General features: G+C 41.7%; 1 protein-coding gene and 1 pseudogene across 2 annotated transcripts; both read right to left on the bottom strand.

Moving 5' to 3' along the window:
• Nucleotides 1-2,413: 2,413 nt before the first annotated feature.
• ENPP5 (ectonucleotide pyrophosphatase/phosphodiesterase family member 5) lies at nt 2,414-13,214 on the bottom strand. 2 transcript variants are annotated; one of them, XM_032409717.1, is made up of 4 exons: nt 13,149-13,214; nt 9,679-10,542; nt 8,066-8,242; nt 2,414-4,892 (listed from the first exon to the last, which is right to left on the bottom strand). In XM_032409717.1, exons 2-4 carry the CDS (start codon nt 10,505-10,507, stop codon nt 4,465-4,467), a joined length of 1,434 nt encoding a protein of 477 aa, XP_032265608.1. In that variant the 5' UTR covers nt 10,508-10,542; nt 13,149-13,214; the 3' UTR covers nt 2,414-4,464. The 2 variants fall into 2 exon arrangements, with proteins under 2 accessions (XP_032265608.1, XP_032265607.1); XM_032409716.1 differs by having other exon boundaries at nt 13,006-13,210.
• Nucleotides 12,201-12,375, bottom strand: LOC116635928 (annotated as a pseudogene).
• Nucleotides 13,215-14,388: the final 1,174 nt, after the last annotated feature.

The following is a 14,388-nucleotide window of genomic DNA, read 5'->3' as shown; positions in this document are numbered from 1 at the left end:
GTCTCTCATGGTTCTTCTCCCCCTCCGATTTCCCCCCCTTCATTCTTCCCCTCCTGCTACATTCTTCTTCTTCTTTTTTTCTTTCTTAACATATATTGCATTATTTGTTTCAGAGGTACAGATCTGAGATTCAACAGTCTTGCACAATTCACAGCGCTTACCAGAACACATACCCTCCCCAGTGTCCATCACCCAGTCACCCCATCCCTCCCACCCCACCCCCCACTCCAGCAACCCTCAGTTTGTTTCCTGAGATTAAGAATTCCTCATATCAGTGAGGTCATATGATACATGTCTTTCTCTGTTTGACTTATTTCGCTCAGCATAATACCCTCCAGTTCCATCCACGTCGTTGCAAATGGCAAGATCTTATTCCTTTTGATGGCTGCATAATATTCCATTGTATATATATACCACATCTTCTTTATCCATTCATCTGTCGATGGACATCTTGGCTCTTTCCACATTTTGGCTATTGTGGACATTGCTGCTATAAACATCGGGGTGCACGTATCCTTTCGGATCCCTACTTTTGTATCTTTGGGGTAAATACCCAGTAGTGCAATTGCTGGATCATATGGTAGCTCTATTTTCAACTTTTTGAGGAACCTCCATACTGTTTTCCAGAGTGGCTGCACCAGCTTGCATTCCCACCAACAGTGTAGGAGGGTTCCCCTTTCTCCGCATCCCCGCCAACATCTGTCAGACTCTGCTTTTGGGAAAACTTAGCTAAATTGTGGATTTAAAGAATATATCCAACAAAAATGTATACATATATGCACCAAAAGACATGTAAAAGAATATTCATAGCAGCATTATTCATAGTAACATCTAACTGGAAATGATAAAAATATCCAAAACTAGAATACATAAATAAGATTGTGGTATATTCATATAATGTCATTCCATGAAGCAATGGAAATAAAGCAGGGCTACACACAAGAGTATGGATGAATCTCACATAATCTTGAGTGAAAAAAAACAAACATAAAATTATATCGTATTGGGGCACCTGAGTGGCTCAGTTGGTTAAGCGTCTGCCTTGGGCTCAGGTCGTGATCTCAGGGTCCTGGGATTGAGCTTCCCCCCCCCCCCACCTCAGGGGGTATTCTGCTTCTTCCTCTCCCTCTGCCCCTCCCCACCACTCTTGCACGCTCTCTCACAAATAAATGAAATCTTAAAAAAAAATGTCGTATTGATCATTTAGATAACATTTAAAATAGGGGAAGCTATTCTATTGCATTCCAAGTCAGGACAGAGTCCCCTTTAGCCGGAAGGAGGGAGTGCTTGGGAAGAGAACCGAGGATCTTTCTGGAGAACTGGTAATGTTATATTTTCTCTCTCTCCTCTAAAGTGACAGTTACATAGATTTACTCACTTTCTGATAATTGGCCTCATTTACCCTTTGTACACCTTTGAGTATGTTTTACTTTAAGGAAGTTAAAATAAATAATATAGTATTACAAAGAAACAGAACAAGCAAGAACTTGGGATAACTAAAAAATATGACTTTTAATGTGTAAAAAAAAAAATGAAAAGGCTACGGCTTGGAAGATGAAGTCTCTCAAGTGGTATAACAGCAACAGAGTTGGGAAATATTCAAGGAGATAAACAATCAACCAAGTCAGAAGGTTCAACATCCAACTAACATGAGTGCCAAATGCACTGAATTGTGTCCCCTCAACATTCATTCTGTTGAAGTCCTGTCCCGCCCAGTGCGCATCAGATCTGATCCTGGGTCCTGCTTCCAGCTGACATTCCTACGGGCATGCGCATCATTCCACAGCTGTCAAGGGGGTTGAACAGTCCCTAAGATCCTTCCCGGCTCTAGGGATTCTCGAGTCTGTCCCCCTTATGTAATGAACAGCTAGAAAAATTTACCAACTTGAAGAGCTAGTACCTCCATTAGATTTTCTAGAGGTAATAGGTTCTTGTAAGAAACTGAAGTTAACAGGATCCTAGTTTTACCTGAAGAGGTGAGAGAGCATTTTGAAAAGCAGGTTTAAATTTCAATGTCAGGTGGTATAAGGGAGAAGAAATTGCAAAACGTACAGTGAAGAAGACAAATCTTATCAATTAATAGATTGTACAAAGTGGTTGATGGGCGATGTTCAGCAAAAATGGCGGGGTTGGGGGGGGAGGTACTCCATTCTTCTGACCTTAAAAAAATTCTCACAATTTGTAAGATTAGCTAGCCTAAATTTTATTTCTATGTGCTAATTTGTGTTCAGTGCATACAAAGCTTGACCATGCAGATGTGCAGATAAAACAACAAAAAAGCTCTCAAGGTGTGATGAGTGACTAGTAGATGTCCCAGCGAAATTTAAAATTGTACTTTCCTTCAGGTAAACTCTCCTGCTTATATTTTACAGGAAACTAAGTACATGTAAATAAAAGAAACCATGCAGTAATCCAATATTCAGATCAGAATTTTAATGATTTCATCAATGGTACAGCATTTGCTTTCCTCTTACCACTAAGGCAATTCTAAAATGAATTTAATGCAACAATTTTTAAATGTACAGACAGCATTTAAACAGTAATGCGTTTAAATCGACCAATTTCATCTTTTGGTCATTATCCTGGCATCTCAGTAATGCTGGTAAAGTTTACAGCTATGCAGCAAGCCAAGAGGAGTGGCCACTGAGGATTCTAAAATGTCTCATTCAGAGATTTCTTGAGTTTGCCATCTACCATCTAACTTCTCAGCTTTTTAATGTCAGTACCCGTCCAGGAATTCCATTCTATTTGATTAAAAGGCTTTGTAATGAAATGAGAATCAAGGGCCAAACTTCTTTATTGGTATCATTTAAAAAATAACGCATTCACTTTATTCTAAATAGTACTTAAATTCAACTATATTTTTGAAGGTGAAACTACTTTTGTTCTTTATCTCTACTTTACCTTTTCTTTCTAGAATACCTATATCATTTTACCTAATCATGAGCCAGTTGGTGCATTAATATACACAAAATCACAATATCATCTATGGGCCATCTGTCTATATAATTTTTTTTTCAAAGAAAGCTGTTCTTTCCAGGGTTTTCTCTTTCCTCTAAGAAACGACAGGTAAACCCTAGGTCCCCCCAACCTGACTACTTCAGAGATCTAAACCACAGCTTTGGTGGTTGAAACGAGAGGAGCTGAGTGACCATACAGATGTCTGTGAACCTGACTTCATCTTTGATCCCTCTGAGCACCTGGTGAGTGGGTGTCCCACTATTTCAGGAACCGAGGCTATGATCTCAGTTCCCCTTGTTTCAATACCTGTCCCCGCTAAGAGCTATTTCACTGGTTTCTGCCATGAGGCACCCTTCAGCACTGCTCTAGGGACAGTGGGAACATCTCAGACAAGGTCCCACCTAATTTTCCTTCCCTAGCTCCGCACAGCCCTTCTTGTGGATCAAGTGGCCTACATTTTACCTAACATAGCTTGTGCTCTCTTGGGACTGGATCTGCAAATGCTCAAGTCTTAAAGATGCTCTTGCTCTCTTACTACATGTTACCAAAAAGAAAACATTGTTGTATCTTATGTGATTTTTAATGTGATTAATAGTGATTTAGGTTTCAAAGAAGCAAATAACTACAGAACAAGAAGAAAAGCTTATTGCTGGGATGGTCTCCGATGGCTTCTGTTCACAGTAGACTACATAGGAAGGACACGGACTACATAGGAAGGACACGGATATCACGGTGTCTTCATTATTATAGAATCAGAGCAAAATGACTCCTCAGAAAACAGCAATCATGAATTTCATGACAGGTACGGTATGTTTAGAATGAATCCGTCAGTACTTGAACCTTTTTTTTTTTTTTAAGAAAAATAAAATGAAAACCCATGTCTTTTAGAAAGAAGTATGAGAAGGAATGCCCACAGATGCATCCTGCTGTTGGGAATGCAGCTCTCCAAAATTCGATGTACAAAGGTTGTCACATTTAATTTCCAACAGTTTTGACTTTCTTTTTGCACTCCTGGTTTAAGGAGACAGATTTTGACATTTTTCAGGAATTATTTGAAATTTCATTCAGTTTGAACAACAAATAACAAGTATTCTGTGATGTGGGCAGAAAAAAATTTGTCTTTTTCAACCAAATTATAAGACATAATCGTCAGTAAAGTGCATTTCATATAAAAGTACCCATTAGGAGAGTAATTTAAAGTGCAATACGTAAGGTACTTTAATTAGTGCAAAGGTGCTAAATATATATATATTATATGTGCCATGTCCAAATAAAGCAGGATTTTATCTTCCCCTAAGCCAGAGAGAATAACAGATTCATACTTCCCCACTTTAATCCTTTGTAGGTATGTGTACTTGGGGTGTGTGTGTGTGTGTGCGCGCACGCGCGCCTGTCTATGTATATAACTGCCTAATGATCTGGGCAAATGCCTGAAACTGGTTTCCTAGAATCTGAAACCTTTAAACACTGAAATAAGTACACCATCTCCACTTCAAAGTAGCATTAGGCTTGTAACAACGGTTGAGCGATTTCAGCCTGCATGTCTGGTAAGGCAGGTATTTGACTGCGAAGTAAATGTTTAATGAAAATTACAAAAAATACAATCACCAAAATGCTGCCGAGAGACACCCCTAGGAAATAAGCATAGGGCTCCTCACGCTCGTCTTCTCCGGGCTCGACGCTGCCACGGACGAGCGTGGGACTCGGTGCGCGAGGACGTGCTCCCGGGCTTGCTGAGCTGAGCAGATCCCGGACGCTCTCGAGCGATCCGTTGTGCGGCATGCCTGTGACGTTGAGGAGGTGGCAGAGCAGAGGGTACAGATCTGTGGAGTTCATGGCTTCCTTCGTGAAATTCTTCCTGAAGGCAGGACCGTGGGCTAAAAATATCGGATGCATGTCTGCTAGTGCATTATCGTAACCGTGGTTGCCTACTGGAAAGGTAACACGAATGAATACGTTAGCCCACCGGAGGGCATTAAAACGAAAATAACTGTTGTACTGTCCAATTCCGAACTTAAATGCAAAGTTTAACTCATTGATCTTTTAAAAGAAAATAATCTTTTAGGAACAATCTCTGCTGTTGTCAACATCATCATTCACTTTAGAAAATGAAAAGTCAAAGTGATGACACATCTTTCTCGCAGGCGGAAGCGACCTGGAACAGCAGAGGAGGAGGGGTAACGAGCAAAGCTGAGCCAAGTCAGAGGAAAATGAAAGTGATTTTGTCTTTACTTTTTTTTTTTTTTTGGTGGCAGGTAAGCTAATATTCACTACTTGTTAGGTATCTACTTTGTTCCAATTATGTTTTGTTTTTTTTTTTTTTTTAAAGATTTTATTTATTTTTTTTGACAGAGACACAGAGAGAGAGGGAACACAAGCAGGGGGAGTGGGAGAGGGAGAAGCAGGCTTCCCGCTGAGCAGGGAGCCCGATGCGGGGCTCGATCCCAGGACCCTGGGATCATGACCTGAGCCGAAGGCAGACGCTTAACGACTGAGCCACCCAGGCGCCCCTCCAATTATGTTTTAAAGATGAAGGGATAAATGTGCTTAGTCATAAAGACAGTAAATTCATCATTACCAACAAAAGGGGACACACAATTAATAAAGAAAACAAAAGACACCCCAAAAATCAAACCCCTAGTGACAGCTATAATCCACTACGGATAAATAAAGGTCAGTACTTTTGGGTAAAATCTTGATACGGGTGGTTCAGATCAAAATACAATTTAGCACTGTGTGCTTGTGCGGCTACAAATAAAGTAAAAGCTTTAGAAGTCTTCTGATTTATCAAGAGATATAAAATTGAAGCATGAAAACATTTTATTTTATTATTATTATTTTTTAAGTAGGCTCCATGCCCAGCATGGAGCCCAATGCGGGGCTTGAACTCACGACCCTGTGATCAAGACCCAAGCTGAGATCAAGAGTCCGACGCTTAACTTACTGAGCCACCCGGACGCACTACAGGGAACATATTTTGAGAACCACTGCTTTCAGACATCAGGACTTCATTCTCTTGTGGAACTCAGGTTGAGAAGGAATATACTGGCCAACACTTAATTATTTGTGGAAGAAATAATTGTTTCACGTATTTATTTGTTGAAGAAATAATCGTGTTGAACATAACATAAATAGGAGCGTTATTAAGGCTTTCTATCAAAAATAGGTCTGACCCATCTATTGTGTAATCGTAGTTCACCACACCAAAATTTCAAGAGAGCCCCTCAGATTTACATTAACTGTAAAAGTACAAATCTCCTCAGAGATAGCAGTCCTTTTTTGAGCAACCCCTCTACCACAAGAACTATCTGCACAGTACATGAGAATCTGAACATATAAAAGCAGCAGTTCTTCTCATGGCCAAAGAAATTTTTTTGAAAGAAATTATTGTTAAGATTGTATTTATTTGAGAGAGAGAGAGAGAGAGAAAGAGAAAGTGAGAGAGAGCACAAGTGGGGGGAGGGGCAAAGGCAGAGGGAGAAGCAGGCTCCCCGTGGAGCAGGGAGCCCGATGCAGGACTCGATCCCAGGACCCTGGGACCGTGATCTGAGCCAAAGGCAGATGCTTCACCGACTGAGCCACCCAGGCGCCCCCAAAAGATTATTTTTTAAAGGCTTCCTTAAAACAGCTCCCCTGGTGTGCATAAATATCGGCTTACAGATCATTCTCTGTTTGTAAAACCTGTGTTAAGAGCCAGAAACCAGGCACCCGTATCTGCCACTGTGACTCCCACGTGTACCACGAATGCCATGGTCAGGCAACCGCTTTTCTTTTTGTCAATAAATATGATAGGAACCCAATTCTACCTCCGGGGACATTTCTGTACATCTCCTAGATATATCACGGACCAAGGCTGAAGAAAGCATCCCTGTGTAGTTTCGATACAATGTGGTTCCTTCATTATCCCAGTAACAGAGGAGAAACAAGTCCCCGGGGAGCTGATCAGTCATCGCGTTAACATCTACGTCCACCAACAAAGGCGCAGGCGTGCAAGGTAGTCCACCAGACGGCAGCTCATATGGGGAAAGTGCTAAGAGCTGAGAAGCACCCACGGGATGATGGCAAGGGATTAGGAACAGCCCCTTGGCCCCCCGATGGCTGGAGGGACAGAAGGGAGGAGGTGGTGTGACCAGAGCCCAAAGGCCAGGACTGCCCAGTAGGAGCTGAGGCTGTAGAGAGAGGAGTTGTCCAGAGGGAGCTGGGATCACAGAGGAAATGAAGTCAACATGAGCGACATCGCCTAAGACAGAGAATGTGCAGGGCAAATACCCTGGCTTCTTCCCAACTCCTGCCTCCCAAACTCCTGCAGGTGTCTTCTATGATTTTGGCCACATCTAACCAGAAACCAGTTGGCAAAGGAGCCTGGGAAATTTAGTCTGTAGAAGTCAGTCCCCGGCAATACAAAGCGGGGAGTTAAAGAGCAAAGAGGCACATGACGGGCCCATTAAAGATGAGTAAAATCCTGTGGATGGCTTTTCCATTTGACTACCTTGTTAGAAGCTATGTAAGAGAAAAATTACACATTAAGGATGGCAGAAAGCCCCTTCTTTTGCATGTTTGAACTTCAAATGGGATGTCCAATATATTTAAGATTAATCCGGTGGAAATATCTCCAAAATTTTATCACTAGGTATTAGAAAAATACATTTTGATATATGATCCTCCATGCCATTTGCACTTCTTTTTTGCAGTGTTTCCAAGGGTTAAAACAAAGGTGGCCTGTATCTGGTAGAGCCAGAAGGGCAAAGGAAACTAGAAAGCTAACAACTGCAAATAAAAATAGAGATTACATTATGAAATTAGAACATAAAACAGATGCAGAAAATCATTCAATTTGTAAATTTCCAATTAGGTTTTTCTTAGGAACATGATGGCTATAATTAGCCATTGAGGTCACTCTGCATGTCTTTGGTCTGATGAGTTCCAGAGAAATGAATGTTTAGGGACTTACCTCTTTTTGAAGTCCCAAGGATCTGTGATTTGCTATTATTGTAGGACGCCAGTTAAGTTATTTGATTCGTAAATACACTGCTGTATTATTACCCACAGCAACCACTCCAACAAACAACGAGCAGAATGGGAAGAAACGGTGCAACATACTCACACAGAAAGTTATCTGACTTATTCTGTAGAATATACCACCCTTCGTCAGCCACGGCGATGATGGGTTGAATTCGATGGTTGTACTTGTAATGCCATCTTTCCGGAATCTCTTCTCTTTTGTAAACAGTAAGATTAGGATGGGCATGAGCTAGGGCTGCATAGACTTCGTCCAATTTACCTCAAAGAGGAAGGATACGGAGAGGCACTCAGAACCAGGAATTCACTGTTACAATCAGAGAAACCACCCAGGCAACAGAGGCCAATGAATAGGTCTTCCTGAGGTAAACCACCAGTGGGCAGAACATAGGGAAATACAGCCAGATACCTAAAGACTCTTATCCCCTTGAGGAAAGAATCTTGAGGGGGAAACAGAAATGATTCATCTTCTGCGGGACGTAAATTCACTTTACAGAATTGAGAGGACATTATATAGAACTAGAAATCTCTAATGTAAAGACTTAACTACACACACACACCCCAATTGGCTGCACTAAGTAAAATGTTTACTCAAATGAAACGAAGGCTAAGTTCTGATAGTTAGGAGCACAGAGAGAGAATGTCTGACTGGAGGGTGAGGCAGCACTTGAGAAAGGGCAGACCAGAACACAGCTTCTGAAACGGAAGAGTTCCTTAACACCCTGGAGGTGTGGCAGAAGTACTCCCTGTAACTGCAAATGCAGCGTCTTTAATCCTTTTCTTGTTTTTCAAATCCATTTGTTGGGGCTTCCTCCCTGCCTCGCAACACCCCAACACAGGACACATTCCAATTTTATAAGGAAAATTGAAGAGTTAATGTGATTTCCTCAAACAACAAAAGACTTGCTATTTGTTAAATTTGTTAAAATTTTAAAAGTTTGTGTGCAGGTGCACATGTATATTTTAACATTCGCTGTTTCAGATGATCCTCTTGATTCCCTTGTGAGGAATATAAAGCAATCTGTTCTCTCATTTGATATCTAGATTAACTCTAGATGGTGATAAAATAGAAGTCAGAAGTCTGAGTCTTGCTCTGCACTTCCTTTGTGATCTGGGGAGGTTAAACTTGAGCTAGTTCACCTGTCTTTAAAACAGAAGTAACACTTAGGTGACAACACTTATGAGGCTTTGAGGAAAGGTCTGTAAGAAGTTCAATGTATTGTTATGACTTCCTCGATTTATAATCAGGGAAAAGAAATCTTCAGCTTGACCCATGCTTTCTCCTTCCTCTACTGCACTGCTTCCCTAATAAGCAGGTCCCACAAAAGGATCCATAGTAGGCTAAATTTAGGGCTTCCATAAAATCACTGTAATTGCATGCAAATTCTGTATGTCTCTTTCCATCTCAATTTTTCTGAGAAAGGAGGCTATAGCTTTCATCATCTTTGGTGGTTCCAAGATGGTTAAATCCATCTGCCATAAATACAGAGAGAACATCAATTTCAAAATTCTTGGGAAAAGTGAAAAATTACATGCTGAGAAAAGAGATTTTGTCTTTTCAGAGTCTAAGGATTAAACCCTAGAATATTACCATGACACAGGCAAGTATATTTTGAAGATACAGAAACAAAAATTCCCCATTCAGTTGCACTGGGCACATCCAGCCCCAGCCCCAGATCACCACTCAGTCAGACTTACCTTCTTTTGGCAAGATGGCCGCTACTGGAGATTGGTCAATCAGGATATAGTGGTCTTTATCCAGATACTGATCAAGTTCTATTATCCTTTCCTCAGAACACTGGGTCATTCCATGATCACTTGTGATTATTAGGTTCAGAATGTTCCACAACTTGGCCTTTTTCAGCATTTGTATGAGGTATCCCAACTTGTTGTCAATATCCGAAATGACAGGCCCCATGAGCGGACTCTCAGGTCCCAAGTGGTGGCCCATATCATCAGGGTCTTCCCAATAAAGAAGACCAAGACTTATGGGCTCTTTTGATGTAAACCATTCAATAATCTTGGCAACTCTATCTTCAAATGACACAGATTCATTGTAAGGCATGTAGTGAGTAGGAAAGCTATTATGTATTTTTACATCAGCTCCAGGCCACATGGCTGCACCACTAGAATGTCCCGCCCTCTGATTTGTGATCCATATTGGCGTCGCTTCTTCCCAAAACTCAGAATCATAAATAGTCATGTTATCCAAGGAGAAAGATTTATTCAAAATAGGATCAAACATGTCATTTGCAACAATCCCATGATTCTCTGCAAAGAGGCCAGTTACCAAAGTATAATGGTTAGGGTAGGTCTTTGTGATAAAAATATTAGTAACTTGCTTCACATGAACACCATACTTCATAACATAATGAAAATGGGGTGTTGGCACTCTATATAAGTAATCCCAACGGAATCCATCAAATGAAACGAGTAGAACCTTTTGCTGGTCTGGTTGGAGAGAAAATGTAACTGAGAATATTAGTGCAGCAAGTATGAAGGACACCCAGAGGAGTTTTGAAGTCATTTTCAAAGTATTTGATCAGTTCAGTGTAAGACAATCTGTATAAAAAAACATATAGAAGTCAATGGCAATATCTTTTTTTTTTGGTATACCTTACCCAAAACTGACAGTGATGGTACTTAGTAATTCCAGTCATATAATAAATCACAGCCTGGAAGAATTATGTTGCTCCATCTTAAACAAGAGACCTGAGGCTTCCTGTATAATAAAGCTAAGAAATTTAGTTGCATTTTAGAAACTGTTACTTTCCAAGAATTTATCAAAACATTTCTCAAAGTAATTATTTAAGTAAACTCGCCAAATATCATTTTAAAATATAATTTACTTTTGAGAAAAACAAAAACTTTTCAGAAACTTTTGCAGGGGACCCAGACTTCTGACTTCTGGCCAGTAAAGTTTATATAGTCAAATTAATATCTATGAATGTATTTATCATTATGGTTAGACCAACTACAGGAACCTAGAAACAAGGAAGTACCATTAGGAAATCCAATAATAATGTTTAAAAAAAAAAACATATACATTTCTATTTTTCAAAGCCAAAGCCTTATGTTTGGTTCATCACGGTTAGGGATATTATTCAAGAAAAGAGAAAATAGATGAACTTGGTTTTTTGAAGTGACATAAAATTTGTGATACTCAAATATACTTGTGAAATGTAAACTGCATTCATTTATTTCATAATTAAAGCATAGCCTTCTTTAAACTAAAACAGTTTCTGTATGAACAGAAACATAATTCTGAAATTTGGTGTTGACTTTCTGAAAGCTAAAATTCGTCCATATTTAATCTTAGTGATATGTGTGGAAAAGGCACTTGCCAGGATTAAAGACTCCCTTTGGATCAAGGTTGTTGGTTGGTTCGTTTTCTTTAAATCTGCATATACATCTAAAAAGCTTTTATTCTATTCAAGAAAGCTAACAAAAGGCAATAGGGATAAACAACACGTAGGTAAATTTTGTGAGCTCTCATTGGGCTTGCAAATCAAGCAAGTATTTTTGGTTCTCTCCTTTTCTTGTCCATTCTTGCATGAAGGTATTTGTAAGCCCACCAAAACTTGGATCTATCCACACTTCTGTGCCAAGAAGTCTCTTGAATTCAGCTTTTGACACCTTGCTAATTTGAATATGCTGAAGATATTTTAAACCTCAAAAACAGATCCTGTCTTGCCTTGCTTGCTATATTATAGGTATAGGTAAATAAAAACTGCTTGGCGTGCTTGCTTTGCTTTCAGATACAGTAATTTTTTTTTTTAATTTTTTATTGTTATGTTAATCCCCATACATTACATCATTAGTTTTAGATATAGTGTTCCATGATTCATTGTTTGTGCATAACACCCAGTGCTCCATGCAGAACGTGCCCTCCTCAATACCCATCACCAGGCTAACCCATCCTCCCAACCCCCTCCCCTCTAGAACCCTCAGTTTGTTTTTCAGAGTCCATTGTCTCTCATGGTTCTTCTTCAGATACAGTAATTTTTAACTATGATTTCACCATACCTAGAACATTACTTAAACTGAAATTGCGTTAGGTATTGGTCTCCAGACAATGGTTCAAAAATTAAATTTAAAAACTATTTTTCAAATGGCAATAATGTTTCCAATTCTGGAAGGAACATTTAAAAATCAGTTCCAACAAGGAACTCCAACTATATTTACTAACATCTGGCTGAGGATGCTGTCTCCTCTCCCTTTTCCCTTCTCCTTCACCTTGCTAACACAAGGCAGGAAAGCTGTTATGAAACAAATATAATTTAAGGCTAAAAAAAAAAAAATCAACTACACGAAACACCTGATTTTCCTCTAAGTAAATTAAACTGATAAGAACAGATACTACACGTGATCTTAGCCAAAAGGCCGAGAATCGCTCCTCTAAGTAAATTAATTCAGCAACTGTGGTAAGCAGGAAAGAACTCATTTCCTGGACAAAAGAAAATAAACAAAGGCTAAGTGTTGTCTATAGCTTAGGAATGTTTGGTAAGAAGAATCAATATTATCACATCGATGACATAAAGCAATAAAGAGAGAGATGGGGGTGGGGATGAAAGAAATAGCAGATTTCGTTCTTTTCTGCCGCACAAACTGCTGCACAGTGCAGTGGAATCCCTAGTTCTGGGTCCAAATTTCACCGGGCTGCTTTCCAGTTTCTCCCCCCCTCCAATCCTTCCCCCACAGGCAGCCTTGGAAATTGAGGGAAGGGGCGCCAAGAAGCGCGGAGAAAGGGCAAGTGAAGGAGGAGTCGGTGTGTTTAGAGGGACTAGACGTCGAGAGAACGATGTAGTGCCCCCATCTTTCCCCCTGGGATTCCAACCTAGTCACTGGGCAGGGTCGGGGCGTTGAATACGTTCGCAATTCGCAGACCTCCCGCCCACCGAGGCCGGCAGGTGTCCCCACGTGGGCTGTGTGCGTGTGCAGAGGAAAGGGGGGGGTGGTCTGAGGGGACCACAGGAGCCGTGTGGGTCCCCAGGAGGGAAGCAGCCCACTCCCCTGGACTCTTACCCTCGCAGCGATCCGGACGGTCCGCATGAGCTTGGGACAAGAGGATGGAGGGTCAGGAGGGGGGGGTCCCTCACGCAGACCCGGGGGCAATAGCGGGGAGGTAGCGGAAGCCAGGATCGCCCCTTGAACTTGCAGCGGCTCACCTGCACGCAGCCTCGGCGCGGAGCACCTGACCAGCACCGCCTCCCGGCCGCAGGTCCCGCCTCTTGCCTCCTATTGGCTGGGGTAGGACGGTGCCCTCCGCTGGACCTGCCCAACCAAAGCCGGGCTCTAGGAGTCGCTGAACCGCCTGCCAATCAGCGGGCCCGGGGGGGCGGGCGCTGCCTGCGTCTGGAGGGTGGAGGGGGCACAGCGTGCGGGAGCAGAGCATCGCCGGGAGGCCCTAGAGGTCGCGGAGGCCAACGCGGCCGCTGCTGGGTCCTCGCCGAGGTCCCACGTCTGCCTGCTCACACATCCTCCTGCGGTGTGGCCTTTTCTTGCCGGGCAGTTACGTTGTCGTCGGCGACGTAGAACGATTATAAAGCCCTACCCCAGTGGTTTGTCAACACTCACTGTTGTGGTTGAAAGTACTTTTATTTTCTTATCTGATCTCTCAAGGTTTTTTTGTTACTCTGTTTTTTTCTTATCAAAAATTGGTGACTCCATACCCTGGACTTTGCTCTGAGGCAAACGCCCCAGAAAGTCGACGGGACAATGACATTTTAACTCTTTATTAGCTGGTATGACCTGCTTTACCTCAGAAAAATCTGATTTCGAAGGGTTTAATTCAGTCAGTTCTGCAGCCCCAATGTTGCAGCTTTTTGCAACATAAGCACCAGGTTTTTGCCGTGTAAGGTCTCAGTGATACCTGAAACCGCTCGAAATCAACCACGCCAGGTTCAGGAGTGGGTTAATCTGCCCAGGGGTGGAGGCTGACCAGCTACTCTGATGGTTTCATCCAGACTGGAGACTGCTTCTAGCTTTGTTTCCAAACACGCAGTCAGACTACAAACATCAGGTCTCATTTCCTCTCTCAGGAAGTCTTCTGGTTTGTTAGGGGTGCTGTTTGTGTGTGGGCAAGGGCATGGTTTGTCAATTTGATCTCAACTATATTTACCATAAGTTGTAACAATGACCTTGAGCTCCCTGGAAGGGTCCCCAGGCCTAATTCTGACCACCCTGCAATGGAAAATAATATGTGCCTGACTGTCACAATCTAAGTTTAAACATCTAGTTAGCCCATAAAATAGAGCAAAGCCAGTGGCTTCGGCTCCTCTCTGGAGCTCCTGCCCCCCAGCTCCCTGTCTAGCGTACTGGAACTGTAAAATGAATAGACATTCTTGCTGATATTTAAGCAAGGCAAACATTTTGGTCATTTTTTTTTCTCTTTCCCTCAACTTCTTG

The sequence above is a fragment of the Phoca vitulina genome, unplaced genomic scaffold, assembly GCF_004348235.1.
Source record: "Phoca vitulina isolate PV1807 unplaced genomic scaffold, GSC_HSeal_1.0 scaffold11, whole genome shotgun sequence".
Lineage (NCBI taxonomy): Eukaryota > Metazoa > Chordata > Mammalia > Carnivora > Phocidae > Phoca > Phoca vitulina.
The sequence above is the reverse complement of the archived record's forward strand: the minus strand, read 5'-3'. Positions and strand labels throughout refer to the sequence as shown.